This window comes from Polistes fuscatus, unplaced genomic scaffold, assembly GCF_010416935.1.
Source record: "Polistes fuscatus isolate 324 unplaced genomic scaffold, CU_Pfus_HIC Scaffold6, whole genome shotgun sequence".
In the NCBI taxonomy this organism is placed as follows: domain Eukaryota; kingdom Metazoa; phylum Arthropoda; class Insecta; order Hymenoptera; family Vespidae; genus Polistes; species Polistes fuscatus.
The window spans coordinates 12127292-12151588 of NW_025113140.1; the positions used below are offsets into that span (position 1 = coordinate 12127292).

Consider the following 24297-nt stretch of genomic DNA (forward strand, 5'->3'; position numbering starts at 1 on the left):
CAAATTTTTATTGGGAATTATTTCTTTTATTTGGAATTTTGCATAAATATGTATATAGACTTTTCTTGATTATTGTAATAAACTGATTAACAAAAAGTTACGAGCAATCTACTATTACGAAAAAGTTATTATTCAATTTTAATCGGGTTCCTGGAAATATTCAATATATATATATATATATGAAATGACATTATTCTTAATAAAATATATTAGCATTTAAAATGAATGAAACGATCGAAATGATTCTATCGAAATTTTGTTAGAAAACTTCTATAGAATATGGAAAATTATGGTAGATTTTATGTAAAATTATTAATAAGAACATGATGTCAATGTGTTAAAATTTTTATAACAATATAATTACGAGCCGGGGAGAAAGAAATAGGTTATGAATACCACGAATGTTAAAATTATAAAAAAAATTATTTTTTTTCAAGATTCTTCATCGAAGATCAAGTGGACGAAGCATACTGATAAAATCTAAGTGCTAAGTAAACAAAAAATAAAAATTTATTCAAAAATAAATGTCGGCACTGCGATCATACCTTGATCCCAATGTTAAAAATCCTATTTCTTTGGCATTCGCAGTCTTCAAGTGTTGAAAGTTAACGATTTGTGGACGTATATTATAAATAGATTTAATGAAATGCAAGTCCGTACGATGAACGGAGTAGTATTAATTATAAAAATGTGTAAAAGAAGAATAGAAACAATCCTAAAGAAAATCTTCTTATAATCGAGTCTCTTCAATGATGATAAGCCCAACCGATCAATCTTGATCGTGAATTAATCTTGAATCAATCTTCGATCAATTTTGGACTAACGCCGATCTTCAGAAGAAGATGAATCTTCAAAAATACTGATTCGTCGTCGAATTTAAAAAAAAAAGAAAAAACGAATCCGCATGATCGACAAACGAATTCAAAGACAATGTCGTTCTTGTTTCGTTTCAGTTGAAAACGTTACAAATTGATGTAACATATAAATCCCAATCGTATTGAGGTTGGCAAAGATTTATGGCAAAGATTTATGACAAAGGTTATGACAAAATATGATACGCTTTCTGAACTCAATCATCGTTCGTTCAATAACCAATATTTAAATGTTTATAAAAAATAAACACTTTCACAACGTTTGTTCACTCGTCTACAAGTAGTGAAAAATAACGAAATTGACGTTATAAATCGAATTTACGTTATAAATTCTTCATTGATCTAAAACTCATTTACAGTGACACATGTTATTTTAAATAATAGAAAATAGTATTGTATAGTTTATGGAATAAATTTTTTATACGCGAAATAACGAGCATAATGCATAGTTATTGTTTAAATAAGACCTTTGAATATGTTCTATTACATATCTTCATGTACATAAATTCATAAGTCTAAACGATAAAATAAATAGTGCACTTTAGTAAACTCATCGTCAATCAATCATTCGCGCTTCAAGGAAATAGATTTGGCTCAAATACTTATTATTATTTTTCGTCAAATCCACGTGAAATCCTCGGTGGAATTCGATATTGAATATTTTGTATTACGTTTCACATAACGCGTATAAAATATTATCTTAACGATAGTTTTTAATTTTTGAATTTATATATTTCCATTCGTTTGCTTACGTTTTTATCTTTCCTGCTTCTGTTAGCGATACATGAATATATAAAAAAATATGAAGAAAAAAATAATTAAAAAACATACTTTACGTAAATGCATATGAATGTTTGTTCGTCACGTTATAGATAATTGCTTTTAATAATCGTAAGATATGCCATTTACATGAATCAAATTTATACAAGCTGTTCAGTAATTACGCTTTTTTAACAGCGTATAAAAGCGTTATTATTTATTAACGTTACTGATTGCAATTACTACAGATAGAATATCATAAAAATAAAGATCACGATTAACACTTTAACGACCGCTCGTCTACGCAGTCAAACGTCGTCAGGGACCGAAAAAAAAGAAAGAAAAAAAATAGGCAATAATTACCTATAATCAAAGACGTGACAATGAAATATGAAGCCAATAGCAGTATCCACAATTGTTTACATTTATAAATTATCACACAAAGAGTGTGTTACTTGCCAAAAACCTTCGGCAGTAGCATCACACACATGTTGTGTGAGCGGTCGTTAAAGTGTTAAGATTGTAACTAAAACCTCAAAGTGCGTTTATTTATCTAAATAGGAATGCGACTATTAAGACAATGAGTTTCAATGATTTAAACTATACCTCCCTTGATACATTTTATAAATATGCATATATAACAACATACTTGCTAACGTACATGATTGAATGTTATTTTTAACGTGACAAACGCGATTGTTTAAACCAAGTGAACTACTCTCTCGAAGCACGAATACGAGTTCAGAAAGAACAGTATCATTATATATACATACATGAAGATAGTTTATTATTATAAACTAACGTGCATCAGTAAATTTAACCGAATGATAGAAATGTTTATACTTCTACGCGAGACTTTGCCAACTTCAATGACAATTGTAATATTGCCTGCTTTTAAGTAATGCGATAATAGGACAATGAAATATTATTTTTTATATTTTCAATTACTGGATTTCTTGATAAATTTATATAATTATTTGGATTTTATCTTTTCGAGTGAAAGTTAATTTACTTTTTATAACGTTAAATATAAATAAATTACCAAATATAAATGGTTCTTTTTAGAAAATGATTTATAAATTATTTAAAACGTTAGGAAAATCACGTTCCAAGTTCTAATTAAATTTTGACTTAATTTAAGACTAGTATATATAGTATGGATTTTATATAAAACAAATAAAATATACTCTTTTATATATCTTTCTAGGATAGAGTAAATCTCCAGTATCCATTGTTCAACTGTCAAAGTTATTAAAATTATTCTAATTTATGAAGTTTCACACTTTTCAAAATATAATCGAGAAATAAAGTATATCTCACCTTCATGAATACGTCTGATAGCCTCGTAAAGATTTGCACCGGCATACTTCACAGTAACATACAGGAGTGTTAGAATATCCCAAGGATTTTGGAATTGTTGCAGAAGAGTCATGCTGCGTGCTAATATAATGTCGACGTCGACGCCTTAAAACAAAAACAAAGATTATTAAATTTATATCTTCTGAAAATATTTTTACCTATACAAATAACATTGTTTATATTCGTTGATTCTCATTAAAAAAAAAAAGAATACAAATACATTGAAAGATATTGGATTTGTATCTTAATACTATTTCTATCACGATTTTATGTATACCTATTTCGACAAAAAGGTGTCATTTTAAACCCAGGATGAGCTGGAGGAAAATGATACCACTAAATAAATTTAACAAAAGTTATACGAAAAATAAAAAAATTAGTCGCGGAGAAATAATTAAATTTACAATTAGAGAATAATTTGAAGTTAAAATTTGAAAAGTGTCTTTTGACACCGCTTGGTAGAAATAATGTTAAACAATTAAAACCCTAGTCAAGGTTTTGCGAAATTGCAATGAACATTCAAAAAAAAGTAGAATAGACCGCGTTACTTGAATAGAAAGAAAATTGATAAGAAATAGAACTTAAAATAATTACATGGCTTATCGTTAGACTTCGGTTTAACGCAACTTTTATTCTCCAATGATCAGACCTCGATTAGAAAGGTTAAACGAAACGAAACGAAACGAAACGAAACGATACGAAACGAAACGAAACGAAACGAAACGAAATGAAACGAAACGAAACGAAACCAAACCAAACCAAACTAAACCTATTCCAAACCAAAGCGTATATGTCACATTACCAGGCGAAATTTGACAATAGACAATAGTTTGAATATTTTCCAGCAAAAACAAAGAAAAAGAAAGAAAGAAACAAATTTATACAGTAGACCAAGTTCTTCGTAGAACAAATACCACGTGGATTAAAAACGAGAAAGGCGTGTACTCATCAGACGAGTCAACCTTCTCTGCGCGCGCAACTCTATTATTCAAACTTTTACCTCTCTTTAAATATCTATAGATATACTGACCGAAATAGTACTCACAAAACACCCTACCTACAAGGCCAAATATTTTATTTGCGAATAATTATACAAATAAAAAAGAAAACAAAAATGGATAAGGCCAAAATGAAAGGTGGAAATGGAAAATGAAAAAAAAAAGGAAGAAGTAAAATCGAAAATAAGAGAGGAAAATAAAAACAGAGAGAGAGAGAGAGAGAGAGAGAAAGAAAGAGAGAGAGGGAATGATAGCAACAGTATTCCGATCGTTATGACATGATATATTAAATATTAGGTCGACCAATGAACAAGTAGCGTGGTGGCGTGGCTCCGCCTACGTTCATGCTCTTGCTAACCTTTTGAAAAGGCGGAAATGCCGTACTTACTCGTCGTTGGTACCACATCGAGGGGCGTCGAATAAATGACGGCGTTGCGCTACAACGATCTTTCCCGCCCTTTTCTCTCTCTCTCTCCCTCTCTCTCTCTCTTTTCCCCGTTTTATATGTATCTCTCTTATTGGCTTCAAACCCCTACTCCATGTCCTTTTCATTTAGTAGGTGGAAATCTCTCTACTTCTCCCTCCAACCTTACCGCTCTATCTATCTTTAATGTAAGTTTCTTAGATCCAGTCTCTTCCTTCGTAGTAAAAAGGAGGGAGATGAGAGAGAATTTACAGAGAAGGGAGCAAGTAGAGAAGGGATTGGGGAGGGGAGAAAGACAACATGGAGGAGACAACGAAAAGACACAAGTTTCCAGTGTGTCCATTCTTTTAGTATCCACCTCTATACCTGCTTGCTTACTTTCTTCTCTTTCTTTTACTCCTACCAACTTATTACCAGTTTCTTCCCCGTCATCTCCAACTACGGCACACTCTACACACTCTGCACTATGGCCTGTTTCTTATTTTGCAGTTTTATTTTAACGCCAGGTGATATTTTTTAAACATGACATCACAATGGCATCGAACTAGCTGTCAATATTGATTAACAGATACCGAATAATAAATGTACGAGAGATATTTGATATTCGACGATGTTGTTTGTTATAATCATTAAATATATTCGATCAATTGTTTTTAAAGTTTTCCTATTGTATATCTCTATTTTATATTAAACATTTGTCAAATAATGAAGGAGAGAAAAAGAGAGAGAGAGAGAGAGAGAGAGAATGAGACTCTACAAATGCTTTCTCAAACTTGATCAAAAAGGATAGTATTGGATAAATATTAATAAATATTAGCAATAGAGTCACAAATCTTATTATAAGTATGTTAATTTTCTGAAAAAATTTGATATAAAAATGAACAACAAGTAGTTATTAAAAAATATTCAATATTCTTACGATGGAATTCATCGTTCAAATTAAAGATGCAAAAGTCGGTGTCATCTTCTTTGCAGAGAGTTTCAATCCCTGGAGCATTATTTGACACCTTTCTGTGTTGCAATTACGGTATTTTGACAGTTCTCCGATATAAAAAGGCATTTTTTAAGCAGACACGGCGTGCGAGTATCTTGTAAGCTAACGATACCTTTCGTCACGAAATCCGACTAACGAGAAAACATTTATCAGCATTTCGTGACTTTTGCTCAAGCATTGTTGTTTCATCCTCCTGTATTTTTTTCAAAAGATAATTTTGTACCTTTATAGTGATACATTTATATAGAATGTATATTGGAATTAATGTTGAAATAACTTTGTCGATTTGTTTTCGTGAACAATGTTTAAGTCGTTTCTTTTATTTTCTATATTTTTATTCGTTCCGTCCTTCTAGCTGCCATTTATTCTTTAGTTATTATCTAATTTTTTTTGCTATTATATATTTCTAAATTAGACATGCTTTTAAAAACACCGACTTAGTATGCTAAAAAGTAACTGCGAAAATACGTTTGTGTCACGTTTACACAGCACGCTGACTTTATCATACTTGTTGTACATAAGATCGTCACTTGCCGAACACGTTATTAACTCTTACCGATACGAACCGATATATCCGCTTTTTCATTATTTCGCAGCAAGTAACATTACCTTACCGGTACTAAAGTAAGAGCATATTGCATCGATAAGTCGACATTTTATACTATGAACAAAATTTAATTTAATAATACCATGCTAGAATGAAACTTGAAATGCATTTAGATTTTTATGACATAGATGCGCTTAACCGATAAGTAAATATTTTTTTCTAAATTTAGAATGTAGGATATAAATCCAAATAATATAATAATTAAAAATAATATATTCTTTGAACGATATATATATCGAACAACAACAAAAATTGGATCTAATTTAATAATATTGTTCTTTTACTGTCAATTTTAGGGGGTCGAATCATTTCTCTACGCTTACTCAATATTACCAAAGAAGTCGTATCCTTTTCCCGCCTCCTGGAGTCAAACAGCATGCGATTTTCATCTTTTGTTTCTATGAATGGTCACTTATCCATGTTACTAACCGTGCTCACCTTGTTTTAACTTTGGTGATCGGCCAGAAACTAGTAATCTAATGAAAATAAACCGTTGATTACCTAGTTTAATAATGTGTAATATTATGGGAAAAAATACAGTTTAGTTTCCCAATGACCATTCGTATATATTGTATAGGTCAAAAGATTAAAATCTTTTCAAAAAAATGTTACCATTTTTGTATGCATATGTAAGACGAGCCAATCACATTATTTGAGTATACACGCTACCCTCTTTTTGCATTTCGTGTTAGAAATTTTATACCCCATATATATATATATATACTTATTACACATTTCCTTAAACATGCAACACGATGTGCTCACGCTGCTGTTGCCTACTTGAATACTGGTCGCTCATTATTTATAACCACGTTACGTCTCTCTCGCGTGCACGCCTCTTTCTTCTTTCGTATTTTTCGCATTATTAGTTTCATAGGCCGAACATTATTTTCTCTTTGTGCGCTCCGTAAATCAACCCTCCGTCATTTAGCTTACAATAGTAATCCGTGTTTTAACCCCTTTCCAAAATATTCATCTCTATAGAATATTCTACTACTACGCGATAACTCTCGGAAAATTTTCTAGCAATAATTTCTCTCTCTCTCTCTCTCTCTCTGCGATTATTATTTTTGTTTATTTTTCCTTTCTTTCTTTTTTATTTCAAAACGATACAACTTTATCAAAGAAAATTCTTCTATACATCTTTAATTAGTCAAGCACACATTAATCTCAGAATATAACATTGATTTTCTTTCCTATCGTGAAAAAAGAGGGCTTAGGAAAGTTTATTCTATTACTCGTCATAAAAGTTTTAAGAGACGAACGATAAATATACCTTTTCTCCGAAGGTAAATTAAGAATAGCGTGACACCCTCGAAACGATTAGCTGGAAAAAGTTTCGACGATAAATATTTGTGACTGCGAGGGTGAGAGAATATTTATAAAATACAATTGTGTCATTTATTCGATGCTTACTTTCCCAAGAAGATTATGATAAATCGATCACATACGTTTCTTCGTTCGTTTACGAAAGATCTCTGATATGAAGATCCGTTAAGATAAAATCCGAGCTTGCTCCTCTTATTTCATATAGTATAATCGTGGATAAACAAATAAATGAGACGGTATGTGCATAGGTATACGTACTTATGTAAACACGTATGTATATATGCTTACAAAATTATTATAATAAGCAATGTGAACATAAGCAACTATAAACACAAACACAACATTTATTTCTAAAATAAACACACACACACACACAGTAGAATAACTTTTAAATTATTATTTTACCCGTTTAAATTACTATGCGTCAAGGAAATTCATATATTATAAGGAAAGCACATACCATATGTAGGAGTTAAAAAATATGAAAAGACAACGTGCATTTGTCCTGTTCGAATAACGTTTAAGATATAAACTTTATAATTGTCAGATGATATAATAACTCGAATAACTCAATAAAAAAGAAATACATTTTAACGAAGTTAGAAAAAGTTGTTTCCAAGGTTTGTGCGATAAAAATAACTCGCAATCAGTATTCGTAGATAAAACTGCTCATCAAAATTTCTTAGAAATTGATTATCGTTTGATTAATTTATTTCACATTTCATAATAAGAAAATGTTAACGTAGTCTTGTAGTTCTCTTTGAATTAGTTTATAAATGCAGTATTAGATACGTAAAAAAGTATCGAAATACAATTATTGCAATAGAATAAAATTATATTCTACACGAGTTATACGAGTTAAGAAGTTTCTTAGAAAGTTCATGCTGCATAAATACAACATAACGGAAGTGAACGGACACGCATGCGCTCATCCACCTGCCTGCGTTAGAGTCATATGTATTTACAGGTTAAACTGATCGCATCGTGTTACTTTTGTTACTGAATTGCTATAGCGAATAACCCTTGTTACTAACATAAAACTTGCTACTTGTGCATTTTTTCGATGGTACACATTCCATTTAAAAAGGAAAAGAAAATGAAATTCGACTAACATTGAATAAACGCTAACGGTGACCAAAAAAAACGAAATATGTATATCGACTTCAATGTGGGTCTTTTCGATACAACGGAGTCAAGTTAAACGTTTTACTCGACGGAAGGTGTCCGATAACCGAAACTACGATAAGTCACGCGAAACCGGAAGTTGGATTTTATTTGTAATTAAAATAATAACCGAACAAAAATTAACTTTGAAAGGACACGACCTGTTAGAGAAAACAAAATTTTAATATGATATACTAGTGCTAAAGATCGACTATTGCTTCTATTAAAGTATATTAAACGCGTAACGTAAAAATTACATTTTTATCGGCTGCAATAAAATCATTATTATCAAAAGAGCTAGACATAATACTTTCGTATAAATTTAGGTGATTATTAGAGGACAAAAATAACGAATTGGAATCGATATGCTTGAAAATTTCATTGTTACTTCATTTCGTGTACAATATTTTACGATAACGTTTCATGATGTTTTTTCAACGATTATCGAGATTAAAGTTACAAAGAATAAAATCTATAATGGTAAGACGAATCGTATTACATTGAAAATCAAATTGATAATGCTTTTGATATTACATTTCAAACATATTTATGGGAAAGATAGTACAAAGGAGGTTAAAGAACTTTTACACGCATATTTCTACAGCCGAGTGCACAAGATGGAGATTGCTTGTTAACTTGATAGCATCGCTTGCAACCTGATTGATATACAACTTTGACTTTGTCAGATCTTCGTTAAATGGCATAACCTTTGATCTTATGATACGTAACACTTCGGTACGTTAAGAACAACTCGTTAAAAAGGAGATGTTTAAAAATATAAGATTTATTTTACGACCTCGAAAAATGAATATAAAGTATAGAAATTTAAGATAGCTAATCATCTGATATTATCCAAAACATAATTTTATTTTACGAGCATCCAAATGAACAATACGTCAAATTCACGAGACTACATTTTCTTATGAAAAATTAGTTTTATATATGAAATAGATGTTCTATTTTTGATCAGACAATCATAGGTATATTTATATATAAAGATCATAGTATTTTCGTGTCTAACTAAATGGGGAAAACCAGTTCCTAGTATATAGAAATGTACACTCTTGATAACGCAGAAACGCATCGACGATCGCAAAAAAATTCGTAGAAAAGAGAGAGAGAGAGAGAGAGAGAGAGAGAGAGAGAGAGAGAAAACTATTTTCCGAGGCTCGTTGAGGAAGGTGCTCGTATTGCACGAGATAAACGTAGCCAGAAACTGTGTCCCCTGACCCTCGCAACTCTCTCCTACCTACTACGAATCTGTTCGAACAGTCTGCGAATTGCGTTATGCTAGGACAGAGGATGGATGGATGACCGTGCTTGGAGGCAGTGCTTTGTATCAATGATACTGTTGTGTACTCGAGTAATTGGAGCCTTCTTGCCTGGTTGGACGTAGGAGAGGGATCGTTTCGATGACAGAGAAAGAGGGATAGGAGGGAAAAGTATCCGAGAGAATGTTCCGTCATTTGCTGGCCAACGAAATTAATACAGATTAGGAAATATTTGGTTTTTTTGAATTATATTTTTACGATTTTAGTTTTCGTTAATATTTATCACTACTATTAATTCTAATAAAAAATAAACAGTACTATTATATTATAGTTACTCATAGACAGAGAAAAAATGTAATACTTATCTTTTTCCTATGCATCATAAGTCGTTTTAAATATTTTGATATTTTTTTATATGACACATCGAAATAAGAAAAATTATATATAATATATACTAAGTGCTATATATAATATATAATAAGTACACATATATATACATATATAGCACTTACGTTAGTATCAGAAACTGTGTGTGTGTGTGTGTGTGTGTGTGTGCGTGTGCGTGTGCGCGCGCGCGCGCGCAAATAATGATGATTATTTTAAAACAACAATTCTTTTTCGATCATAAAAATAGTCAATGTAAAATCTAAATGTTTCCACGGAAGTGGCTGACGAATATAGGAACGGTTGTGAAGTGTGGTCGGTTTTTATGAGACACAACATTTCGGAAGCAGTAAAATTCTATCCTGTCAAGCGTTCCCATAAAATCCTTGCTTGCTTGCTGGCCAGCAAGCAAAGCGACGTTTCATGCATGGGAACACGACGTGCGAGCCTACATATGTGTACGTCTGTGAAAAAAGAAGATGGAAAGAAAAATATGCTACGTAGGTGGTCAGCAATGTACAAGACTACATATTTTTTTTACTTATTTTATTCCGATAACGAACTTGCTATCAATGTGATTGCTTATATAACCGATAACACTTTCATCCTTTTCAAAAAAAAGATGAAATAAAATGAACGGACGAAAAAAGAATATAGAAGAAACGAGACGAGACAAGAATTATCGGACCAGTCATCAGAAGCATGCATCGATTGTAACATAAAACGTTGATAAAAGTTCGAAAGGGGTTGGAATGTGATTTGATTCGAAGGAACATCATGAAACCCACCATGAAGGTTAGTACAGTATGTTGAACACGTTGGATGTTCGAGAAAAGACTTTGTTGAAAATGTGTTCTCTCTGTAATATGAATCTCCGGTCTAGAAAAGAAAAACGATGGCGTCACGCACTCTCCCTCTCTCTCTCTCTCCATACAATTCTTCGTATTCTTGGACGTGTGCATTCATGTGTCTTTATAATGAGGTAAGATGAGAGAAAAAGATAGAGAAAAAGAAATAGATAAATAAAAAGAAAAAAACTACTAACACCCCTGAAGATTACTCGAGATACCAAAGAGATCGTTGCCCTCAAAGAAATTGCGAGGGAGAAAAAAGAAGAGATGTAAAGATTTTCAAAAACGCGAGATTAAAAGAAAAAAAATCTCTTTGTGGTCATGGGAAGGGATATTCAATTTAACAAGAATTTCTTCAACTTGTTCGATAATATAAATAGTGCATTTATTTACTACTACCCTCTTTTCTAGTATTAAACTTAGCTATCATGTTGCCGATAAAATGTCAGCAGCCTGGTCACGTTGGATTTACTAGCTTTCGTGGGAAGGTTAGTAAAATGGATGGGTTACCCGTTCGGAAAAACAAAAACTGTGTGCTATTGACTCCAGAAAGACGATAAAAAGACGTGACTTCTTTGATACTATTAGATAAATGTAAGAAGGTGTTCGTAGATGAGTTATTCGAGTTTGTAAAAGGGAGAGTAAAAAAACTCACATTTTTTCCGATAAAAGATTCATTCATTTAGATGAGACAATATTACATTACGTTAACAAAAAGTACGTCAACGAAGATTATTATGAGAAAATGCCGAATATGTCATAATATTTTATGACATTTTTGTAACAATAGTAATAAGTTTGTCAAAGTAAAAAGGATAAAACGAGGGGAAGAAAAGTGACACATCATTTAGCCCCGTGCATCGTAAAAGTGAAAGAAAGAAGGAGAAAAAGAGGAAGTAGCAATTTGCTAGACCATGGGGCCATCTTACTATTAACCCTCGAAGAACTTCTACCCCTTCTATTTGGCCTCCCTTTGTTCCTTTCTCATTTGACCTCACTCGGTGTCGCGTAGTTGACTCACCTCTGAGATTACCTGCTTTCGTGGAATCGATTCACAACGAACACAACGAGAGAATTTATCTGCTGTTAAATCAACTCGAAGTTCATTTGCAATTTTATTTTTTCTTTACTTTGTATTTTTTTCTTTCTTTTTCCCTTAAAAACGAAGACTAACGCGAAGATCTGCTTGTTGCGTGTCAAGAAAACATGTAGAGAAAAAAGGTCCATCTCTCGTGATAAGTACTAAAAGAAAATATGTATACACATCTTGTAGAAATCTCAAACAGATTATATCGAAAGTAATAATGATCCCTGGAACCAATTTTTCATTGCCTTTCGTGCAGATAGGATTGCCAATTGAGAATAATTTCAACGTAAACCATTAGTAGGGAGGTCCTGTTGCTATTCACAGAATTGCAATATTATAGTATGGTATAGAATAACTAAATATAATGTAATATAATAGTACATACATAAAAATATAATATAATTGATAATAATGGCATATATAAAAAAAAAAGTACAATAAAACGGCTCACGTTAACATAAGCGTATGCAACTATTTTTGAATAAAATACATTTGAATTCTTTATAATAAATAAATACTTTTTACATGGATAATATTTCTAATTTTATCAAAATGGAAAAAAGAAAAAAAAGAAAAGAAGTTAAAAATGATGCAGCTGCGGTAGATAAAGAGTAAGGACCATTGACGACCGATCGGGATGTAAATAAAAAAAAAAAAAAGAGAAATGGAAAGATCACGTCATCGTTTTCGTCATCATTTTCTTCGTCATCATTTTCGTCGTCATCGTTGTCGTCGAACCGTCGTCGTGGTGTTATTCGTTATTCCGTTAAAAGCCGTGAATTTTCTTTACGTCTCGCGAATTGTATCGCACGATGCTCTGAAAGATCGTAACTTACGCATCAATGCCAACGCCGGTGTCGTCTTCTTCGTTCTCGATGCCGATGGTGAACCAGACAAAGGATGACTTGCGGAAAAGGAGAAGAGAGAGAGAAAAGCAAAAAGAGTGAGGAAGAGAGAAGTAGCTGGAGAAGAAAGGCCCGGCCCGGCCAAGTGACTAACACTACGGATTCGCATAACTACTTCGAAGCAACGTCGTAAAATTGAAAAAGAAACCTCAACGCAGGCTACGATCGTGTCTCTCACGCTCGACTGAACGATCCTGGACTATCTTATGCTTCCAAGCGAAGATACGACGCGTCTTGAAAATAAACGGACGATATTTCTAAAGACCGAAAAGAATCCAATTGATGTCTCATAGACGAATGACATTCTTCTATAAAATATCTACTTTTAAATAACCATTACAATCGTAGACCCTCATTGAAACGTTTTCGATCGATTTAAATGAACAAAAAGTCGAATAAATTTAATAAATAATAATATAATAATAATAATAATATTATTATTTATTGAATAATTACTTTACGTAGGATAGATTTATTAATACTCTTCCAAATAGCTTATTACTCATTTTATCTACTTATTAGGCTTCATTGTTTCTATTTTATGAGATATAAATTATCAACGAGGCATCGATTTTGTTTGAAAGCCGACGATTTTTGAATGGTAATGTAAATACATAAATTTAGAAAACGCGCTCGGTAAGATCACTATTTGATTTTAATCTAAGGTTAAACAATTTCGTTTCGGTGAACAAAAATAAGAGAGATAAATTGTAGAAAACTATTCATTAGAGAAAGAACGGAGATGATAGAATTGAAAAGAGAGAGAGAGAGAGAAAGAGAGATAGAGAGAGAAATAGTAAAAAAGTAGGTGGAGCACAAAGGATAAAGAAACAGATATAGAAAGATGTAATAAAACTTAGTGGAGTCAGCGGTTATAAACTGAATTCCTGGGATAAACCAAGTCAGAGAAGCCGAACCGTTTCACCATCGTATTGGTGAGGAGCAAAGTCCGAGAGAAGAGGGAAAAGAGAGTAATGCACTAAACTTGTCGAAGAATTCGAACGATCATATGAGCATATAAGCCGCATATTTATATATTTATACACAAACATACGAACTAATGTATGCATATACTTATATAGAAATAAACGAGTCTTATAGTTCTTTTTTTTACAATTTTATCCGAGCAATCATACAAATGCAAAAAATAAATTTAGAGGGACGTATTATTTATTCATGAAGATTTTTATTTTTCAAAATATATTGACATTATTTATCGTAAAAAAAAAACAAGAAATTTATATCGAAAAATATTTTTTCAATTTTATGTTAGTGATTCAAACGTCAGTTCATTTATTGTGTAACTGAGAAAAATATGTTGATACATGAAAGAATGTAGGTATTTTTTGAAAAAAATGTTACACTTGCTTTTTTACATTTTTCAAAAGTCCCAAAACAACGTTAAATAATTGACACTAGTAAAGTATTATATTTAAATATCAAGAAACTCGTTTGACCGTTTATCCCAATTAGATAATTAACGCGAAGTAAAAGCGAATGTTACTTACTATTAGTGGCTTTGATGTTATCACAGTCCAATGAAATATTTTTACATTGTGCGATATAAGTCATTTGACCAGAACGATAACCTAAGGGTTTCATCCTTTAAGATCTTGACCTACCCGCGAACAAACTCGTGAACTCTTTGTGTATAGTTCGTCCCTAATTCAAGAAGACCATAAATAATACCCCATGTTATCCTGTGATTTCAAAAACGTTAGGCTATCGTATCGTATAGCACTAAATGTACTTAATTTTTTTTACACTCTCTCTCTCTCTCTTTCTATTTCTTTTTAGACGTTTTCCTTTTTATTCACAGAAAGAATCGTATAAAATAAACTAGAAATTTCGAAAGTTAACCGCCTGTCAACGAGAAGCCATCGCCTCGATAATCAAACTGGGGTGAAAAAGAAGCCGATTATGAGATTTGTAGTGATTTACGAGCGAACCTTTTTTAAAAACCGAAGAATGTGAAAAGAGTGTTCGGTTATTGTACAAATTTTCATGATAGTTTAAAGGAAAAAAATAGAAAACGAATTTAACCGTTTCTCTGATTTAACTACTAAATAACCTCGACATTATTACTCAAAAAACAATCGGATGTAATTAAATAAACAAATGTTATTTATACTTTCATTTCTTTCATTTAAGAAAGTTAAACGTGATACGTTTTCGAAATACGTATATATTTCTAAGAAAACACATAAGAGATGAACACATTGGTAAGTGAAAACGATAAAAAGAGTTTGTCGAATAGGCACAATGTGTGAAACAATGTAATAAAAGACAATTGTTAGCTGCGTATAAACGCGTCAAATAAAAAAAGAAATAAGAGATATCTAATCTAGAAAAGAAAGAAAAAGAAAAAATAAAAATTTTCTTGGCATAAACGATTATTCCACGATGCGAATAGTGAGAAAAGTAAAAAAAATTCTCCGATACTTATCGAGCACTCGACAGATTAGTACCAACACACAAACATGAGTAACGTTTACGCGAAAGCGACATTCCTCGCATAATAACAAACGACTCTTGCATTATTAAAAGCGCCTACTCGATGTCTCGAAATGTAAGCTCGTAAATGGAAACTTTACAGTCCCATATACTTTCTCGTAATCACCCCTCACGCGCTCAAATCCTCTCATCTCCTCTACGACGACACCCTTCTAACACTAGCAAGCATTCAAGTTGAACTCCACCCTATACACACATACATCCAATTATTATACATATAAAACCAGCACACTTCAAAATAATCGTGTTCCTTTCTTTTTTGTTTTACCTTTCGACGTATTATCAACGTTCATGGCACTTTTCCTATTAATATTACTACTACTACTACTATTATTATTCCACCTGCAGGTACATTTGCCTGACGATGTCAGAAACGGAGATATCGAGACCTCGCATTAATTCCATCATCGTGAATCTGTGGAAATGCGTCTACTATAAATCAATTAGCCATTTACGAGGGTTCCTACGAACAGCTATCATAAAATCTCTTCCGATAGATAACTTAAAGACCAAAAACAAACCAGACGGAAAAAAATCTGAAAATGTCCTGCTTAAGTATAACATTAAATGATCTTCTTACTTCGTTAGTATATACAAGGAAATAAACTGATATTTTCATTCGCAAATACTTAAAGTTTAAAATGTGGGTATATAAAGTTTTCATTTTTTAAACAAAGCTTTGTTTAACACGTTTGTTCAATTGGTCGTATTAGTTTGAATAAAATCTTGAATATTTGATAAAGATTTACAAAACTTGCCTGATAATTTCTAATTATTAAGAAGAAAGGAAGATACTCATGGAAGGACACCTACCCATCGAAACGTCTTAATTTTAATGAAAAGTCTTTTCGGTCGTCAACATAAAAAGAATTAGATAAACGCGACAGAAAGAATTTTTTGGAAATGAAGATTCCGTGACATCGTGACGAAGCCACTATCGAATACGGGTTCCACGCTTGCTACTTCTTCAAGAGGTCATTTATATGTTCGTGAACAAACTATTTCAACCGAGAACGAGCAAAATAACGATAACTTTTAAAAACGAGCCTGCTCGTAAAAGCAAAAATCGAGGCTCCTAGGTTTCGGCTTTGGTTATAAGTTCGTATTATATTAGCCGGCTTCGAACGACTCCGCAACCAATGAAGACGCTCGTAAAAGCAGGGTTAACATTCGGTCGGGTTGTCAAGTGAAAGAGTGGCTTGAATTTCGTTGGGATCACTGTGAACGACGTTATAAGTGTGCACCCTCCTCAGCAAACTCGCACGAATCGAGCACGGTTTGGAACTTCTGCACGAATTAAAACCGATTGTTCACTTTTCAGGATCTCTATTTATAAATACATATCTTCAATTTTTTGATCTTCTCGATTATTTAACGTATCGAGTTTACCTGTTAACTTCATAGCTCTATTTTCAAAATATATATTTATGTTTTATAGTAAAAAATTAAGAGATTAATATACTTGTTAAACACATAATATGTATGTGTGCAATTGTTGTATAATTGAATTATATTTATTAATGAATGCAACAGGAAAAGAGACAGCAATTTTGTAATTTTTGGCATATACTTAATAATATTTCGAATGAAATTTCAAGAAAAAACAGAACAGAACACAAATCTTTTTAATTCGTTGTTATCGCAAATACTTCAAAATTTCTTAAATTGATAAATATTCCTCAAATTTCAGTAAAATATCAAAAGGTAGTTTTGTTTTCGTATGAAAAGTATATTCATCATAACAAAAATTAAAATTTATCTCCTAACACAAAGTATACACATTAACAGTGTTAACATATTACTGTCAAATAAACAATATTTTTTCTTAGAACAAAAAAGTAATAATAAAGAATTAAAAAAATCAACTTACTAGGTTCTGAATGAATCAAATCGATCAAAGGAGGCATCATTGGATCAACAGGCACCTTTCTCGGAGTCGGAGTACTAATTAAATTGTTAATGCCATCACCACCATAATTGCCTTCGACGCTCCACACTGGTTGTGAAATAGTTGGTACATGATTTACTTGTTGCGGAGGAATTATCGGCTTCACCAGCTAAATCAACAAATATAAACAATATACACTTTTAACGTACACTTTAATAGGAATAAAATTAGATAGATAAAGAAACGAATCAATACGTTACTCACCTTACCAAACTTTTTTATTTGTTCCTCGTCTTGGATACGTGCCCTGTTAACTGCGGTTTGTGTTGCCATTCTTTTCCGTTCCTTACGGGTTTCACGACAAGATGGACATAAACAACATAGAAAACGGCAATACCTCTTGTGACCCTTATAAATATTGACAATATTGTGATTGCGGCAAAGTGAGCATGTCTTTATTGCACGCAAGTTGTTGCCATTGTTCGAAGTCGAAGAAGATGCATCCCAAGATACATTAGAATCCGTTCCTGAATTAAATATCATCGATATAAATCGATCTTGTTTCTATCAACACATCAACTAATTATATAATTTTTACTTAATATATTTAAATATTAAAAGACAAATTTAAATAATACAAAAGAAATATTATATGATATTACTTTATAGATAAATATTAAATTTGTTAAAAAAACACCGAATTAATTTCTACAGAATTACTGCAAAGTTTTACTTTGTACATAATATATTTTTATGCAATTTATTAATTATGTTAATTTGTATAAATTAGGTGTGTTTAGTTGTAAAGATCCTTGATTAACTTAATTATACTAGTAATAATAATTATAACGATGAACGTTAAAATATGTTATTTAATTTTTATGATCTGAGAAAACGATTTCGAAAGATTGAAAAAACGATAAAGGTCTCTCGTCACGCGGCAAATATGAGTGTAAAACTGTAACATTTTTATTCTACAGGAACTAAACCATTCATCGTACGACTACCACGCATAATATTTTCCCTTCTTAAGACTTAAAGACGATCGAAATAAATTAAGGAAATAGCTGATTGTATGTGGAGAAAATGAGGAAAAAACGAAGCCGAGTTCACATTTGAATGAGGACAAACAAGACGTCGTTGTTCATTGAATAATGATGATCTTTCAGTTGAGATCGTCCAACATTACAGGATATTTCGTATATAGCAATTCACTAAAGATATGAGTATTTATAAAATAGGCACGTTTTATTTGAAACTTGCAAATATTGATTTATGAGTTGAATGAGTTACATCTTATGATGTTGAGTTATACGATAATAGTTATATATCACAGAGATGAAATTTATGCATCCGCACATATCTAAAATTCCTTTTATCAATACAATTAATAAAAAAGTTGATAAAATTGAGTGAAACATTTTATGAGCATCATATATAACGATAAATTTGTATGCAAGTTATGAAATCTTTTTAACTAAAAAAAGATTCTTTGAATACTATCCTTTGTTCTTGATTGGTTTGTAATGAAAAAATTGTCACTATCTCCATCATTATAATTAATTCAGTAATTATTTAACTTTATTATTATACTTTTCAGTATAACGATATGATTTGCAGACAAATTTTTTTCCGAAAAACACATTTTAACGATTATTTAATATGAACCTAAATCTGAAAAGAAATTTATTTTCTCTGTTATCTTTACAAAAAGATGAATAATAACAATCGATCAAATAATGTTACAACAATTTACCTAAATCATTTTCAACTATGTCTATTTACTGGCCATATATTTTATCATATTTTAAACTTGAAAAATCTTACAAAAAATAAATAGTATTTTTAAAGTGATATAAAACTTGATAACAATCATTAAGCTGCGATATCTCATTTACGTCAACACAAATTGCATCCTATAAATAGCTGGCATGTCTCTACACTGGTTATTTTTTGAGAAATACAGCATTAACGTACAAAAAACAAAAGAAACAACAAAAAACAAGAAATTGAAGAAAAACAAAGATGAGAAACTTATATCTGATATACTACTATATATGACATTACTTCTGTAAGAGAAAAATGATATAACTAATGTAAGAGTCGTAGGAAAAATAAGAAAAATAAGAAAAATATAAGAACTCATTATTCCCATAATCAGCAGGATTTATGTTACAAGGATGAAAATAATAATTTCTGATTTCGATATCGGCTATACCTGCTAAAAGTAGTGATATTTCGATAGATTCGATTTTCAATAGATATTTCGATTAAAACGGTAAAAGAAAGAATATAAGAAAGAATATGAAAAAGATAAGAAAAAAAAGGACAGAAGATTATTGAAACGAAAAGTCTTCGTTCGTTTCTAATCGCTAACGAAACCGACAAAATAAAAATGTTGAAAGAGAAATAAGTTGAAAAAATAAGTGGAAATGAAGAAAGACAAGGAAGATAGAGAAAAAGGAAATAGAGACAGAAAAAGAAATAAGCGGTTAAGGAAGAACGTTAGAAGGAGAAAAAGAAAACTATAATATATATATGGGGTAAGAATGCCTTAAAACTAAGTAATGACCGGATTTGCAGAAAAAATTACAGCTCCTAATTTGTATTGTAACGAGACGGATGAAATACGTAGTTTTTACTGAAGGAATTATGCAGCTCAACGATACGAAAGTACATATATGCGTAACGCTCGTTGAATTCTTTTTCTTTTAATCTTTCTCTAACTTTCTAATTTCTTTTGAATTTGCTTATCAACAAACGAGACGTTTACAAATACAGTAAAACCTCTTTTTGTGCGATTTGTTTTGTGCGATTTATTTTTATGCGGTATCTAAATTTCAGCAGCGTTGCTACCAGTTTTATGTTTTCTTTCAATGTACATATACATGTGTGGACGACTCTGATTACATGGTCTCCTTGACGACGATGTATCCGGACTTCGCGACGCTGTTCATCTGATTTAAACAATCTCCTAACAATTATTTAATTTGATTGAAAGCATTTTCACATCTATATTTCGCAAATAATTGATGTATTTTCTAAGTGCGACTTTTTTTATGCGGTCCCTGTCCGCCGCATAAAAAAAAATTAGGTAGTATATCGTACAAAGTTGTTTATAATGTATTATTAAGTATTAAGTTATTATTATATGTAAGTTATTATTATATGTTTTTCTAAGCGTATATTTGACAAAGAAAATTATAAAAATATTATAAGAAGAAAAATGTATAAGTAACAGAGTATGCATGCGCGGGTAAACTTTTTCAATGAGCCATAAATTTGCTAATACACCTAATTCTTTTTGTACACGAACTTCTTTTACATGATTTTGATTTAACACGAATTAGGAACAAAATTTAATTCCCTTTTTACACGACTTATTTTGATTTAACACGACTGACTCAAATTCTAAGAAGTCAATTTTGTTTTACTTTTATTTTTATAATTTCGACATTGAAGACGAGGAATGAATTTTGCGTAAAAGTCAATAAATGGTAAGTTATAGTTTCAAAACCTTTGTTTTAAACGTCTCAGAAACGTTGTAAGTCGGCCGGGCCAAACGTAATCAAAATGTCTCAGAGACGTTTTACGACTGATCGGGCTAAAAGCGACTTACAAGGAGTCGGTCAGTGAGGCACATCTCAGATTTTTTTCAAATTTTGCTCATTTTAGTTATCTATGAGAATATTCATTGTGCCTTTAATATTTAGCCATTTGCGAAAAAACGCGGATTGAAATTTGACAACGAATAAAATCTTTTTACGTATAACTCATATTATCTTGCCTAATTTTTGTGTTCATGAATTATTGACATGTTATTTTCCTTTTCAAATGATAATTTATTTTGTATGATACATGTGCAATCTTTATGAAATAAAATGTTTAAGATCCTAACATGAAAAAAAAAACTCATGGTTTATTGTATTATTTTAACTAATTTCTTGGGACTGGAACTAATCTTCTATTTTTCCATAGGTGCAATATATTTTTTTACATCAATATTTTTTACACGTATTCTTCGGGAACGTATCTATCGTATAAAAACAGAATTAGGTGTATTCTTAGATATTCTCTTTATTCATAATTATGTTTTTGACGTATTTTTAAATTTCTATCGTACGCATTGCCCGTAATTTTACTTTGCAATAAACTAATTACATAGAACCTAGATAAATTCAGAACGATTGCCGTACAAACTGTGTAGATCGTTAAAAGATTAGATCGTGTTATAAATTATAATAATCATAGTACAACCATTTAAACGTATGAAAGTATCCAATTAGAAGAAAAACTACTAATTCTTAATTTAATACATCATCGATCAATCATTGGAAAAATGTTCAAAGTTGTTTCTAATATGTTTAGGCAAACAAGATGTTAAGGATTTGGAATATTGGAATTTTTCTTTCTTTCCTATTTTTTATGGAAAGGTTATTAACGTTTGTTGAAATAAAAATTAAAACTAATAAAAGAAAAAAAAATAGAAGAAGAAGATCTTTGGTTCAAGGTAAATTTAAGCCGAAGCAAAGAGAAATAAGCTGAGAAACAAGCTAAACGAGGAAGAAGAGCAAATAGATGAATTAGAGCGTGCAACAGGTAGGTAAACTTGCTTTGCAACCTATATATGTATATTCATCGATAAGCAGGTGCATGGTAATAAACGGATGAGAAGAGAAATTAAACAGATCTGCCATGTTATGATAAGCATATGAATTCAAAAGTTAATTAAGGAAGTAACGCTCAAAAACAGTTTGAAATTAGGATGCAAATTTTTGAGTTATTACATGCCGTTCGCTGTGTTATTATCCAATATGAGATAGCCTTTATTTTCTACTATACTACTATCTTACTATTTTGTTTTCTACCGAGAAAAGAGTCATAACCAATATAAAAGAGAAAGAAAAAAAAAATAGGTTTGGAAAAAGGTGATATTATTTGAAAAATACCAGACTAATAAGCAAAACCGAAAGAAATAAAAAATAACATGACAATATAATTCATCGTGCGAAAACAAATAAACAAACATAAAGAAGTAGGGTGAAAAGTAACGTAGCAAAATAGTAGACAATGTTATTAAGTGCTAAATCGTTCATGCGTTAGCCAATCTAAAACAATCGAGAACCAACAGTTCAAACTTGTCTAAATGTTTAATCTTCATTATGTTTATTAACTTCTAAATGTTTTCATCAAAAATTATTTATTTTGCAATCACACATGGCGTCATGCATGATTGCAAATCAGCATGTTAAATCTAAAATCATAATTATTTCGAAAAAAGATGAAACATGGTTAAAGTAATGGGAAAAATGTATAGAAAAAAAATTATAAATGTATAACTCGACTGATACGTTGTACGATATAACATTGTTACAATGTTACAACAGTCTGATGAAAATCTTTCGTAGCAATTCGCACAATAGAACGAAATTTTGACCTCTTGCAGGTATGTCCAAGTTTTCATTCAATTATCGGTTAAAAATAAGGATGTCTATAATGAAACGTTTAAATTTTATTATAAAACACCTAAGTATTGAGGACATTTCATTGCAGATACTTCATTATTTGCGAAACAATTTAAGCAAACATTTAAATAATAAGACTATTTTTAACATTTCTTTCCGCCTGCTCTTTGCGTTCGGGATCTAATGTAGTCCATAATTTTCTATCATTCCTCACTTTGTATATTTTGAAAATGAATTTAATTGTTTAATGAAATGATAGTTGAGATAAGATTTTAACTAAACTCACCGTTCTGCCATTGCGGCCAGGACTTTGTTGCTGAAGGCGACTGATTTGAAGATACTGGTTTTGTTGAGGAAGTAATTCTGGTAACATCGTTGTTCCCGTCTTGAGTTTCGTTGCTTCCGTGATTGCTGACCGACAAGTCGCCGCTGTTGCTGTCGTAACTTCCCTTGAGATTCTTCACAGATTGTGGCCTCGAGCCGAGAAAGGACGCGTCTATTGAGAGTGGCGTTGAATCCTGTCAGCGAAAAAAAACTCTTCACTGATTTGATCATAAAATCGTAAAACAGGAACAATAATCTTTACGAGTTGGTTTCAACTGCTTGTAAATTAAATACTTTTTACAATTTTATTTTGGGATGATTTGACAGATATTGAAATTCGAAAATTATTATTTAAGGACGATAGCAACGATAATACCTAGGATAAAAAGAAGTTGATAAAAATTATTTTCTTACCTTGTCTAGAGTGGGAGTTCTTAGTCGAATACGTCTTGACGTCGTGCTCCGTCGAGCCGAAAAAAGTTTACAAAATTCGCAAACACAATTGCGGTACATACAGTCTTTCTTATGGCCCTTCTGAGAAACTTTTAATCCATGATTTCGACATCGCGAACAATTTCTCGTTATTCGCGAGCCTGTAGACTTGTTCGAAAATGCGTTATTTTCCATAAGGTTAGTTACAGCTTGGTTCGCGTGATCCATTTTAAAACTGACCGTGAATCACAGGACAATACCTGGACTTATCGATTCCCCTTGTCTGTCACATTCTTTTTACAATATTCGTATTTATTTTTCTCGTTGCACTTTTAGTTTATTCTTTCTCCCTTTTTTCCACAACTTTCTTTTTTTCTAGTTCTTCTTCTGCCAAACTTCACCGATTATTTCCGAATTGACAACTAACAAAGAATGTTTAAACGAACTTTATTGTCATTCATAAGCACTGTGTAATTAATATTCTATTACCAAACGTTCACAAAATATCAGCGATAGCAATCCTTGCTATCTTTTTTTAGATCTGAAACAAACTCGTAAAGAATCTTATATAATCCATCCATTATCGGCGATATCTTGTAACTAATCACCGATTCTTATTAAATTCTATTCAATGTAAAAATCATATAACTAGTTCGATAGATTAATTTTA

General features: G+C 31.3%; 1 protein-coding gene across 11 annotated transcripts in view; it reads right to left on the reverse strand.

The window, feature by feature from the left end:
* Nucleotides 1–2694: 2694 nt before the first annotated feature.
* The window catches only part of LOC122523701, a 30005-nt gene continuing 8402 nt past the window's right edge, over nt 2695–24297 (reverse strand). For 7 of the 11 annotated variants that reach the window (XM_043645625.1, XM_043645620.1, XM_043645619.1 and 4 more), the window contains 6 exons: nt 23610–24168; nt 23158–23389; nt 17671–17933; nt 17389–17575; nt 2952–3095; nt 2695–2870 (listed from right to left, as the gene is read on the reverse strand). In XM_043645625.1, coding sequence (XP_043501560.1) covers nt 2716–2870; nt 2952–3095; nt 17389–17575; nt 17671–17933; nt 23158–23389; nt 23610–23855 — 1227 coding nt within the window. In that variant the 5' untranslated portion in view covers nt 23856–24168 and the 3' untranslated portion in view covers nt 2695–2715. The remainder of the gene's footprint in view (nt 2871–2951; nt 3096–17388; nt 17576–17670; nt 17934–23157; nt 23390–23609; nt 24169–24297) is intronic. The other 4 variants (XM_043645629.1, XM_043645627.1, XM_043645621.1 and 1 more) reach the window with 1 other exon arrangement.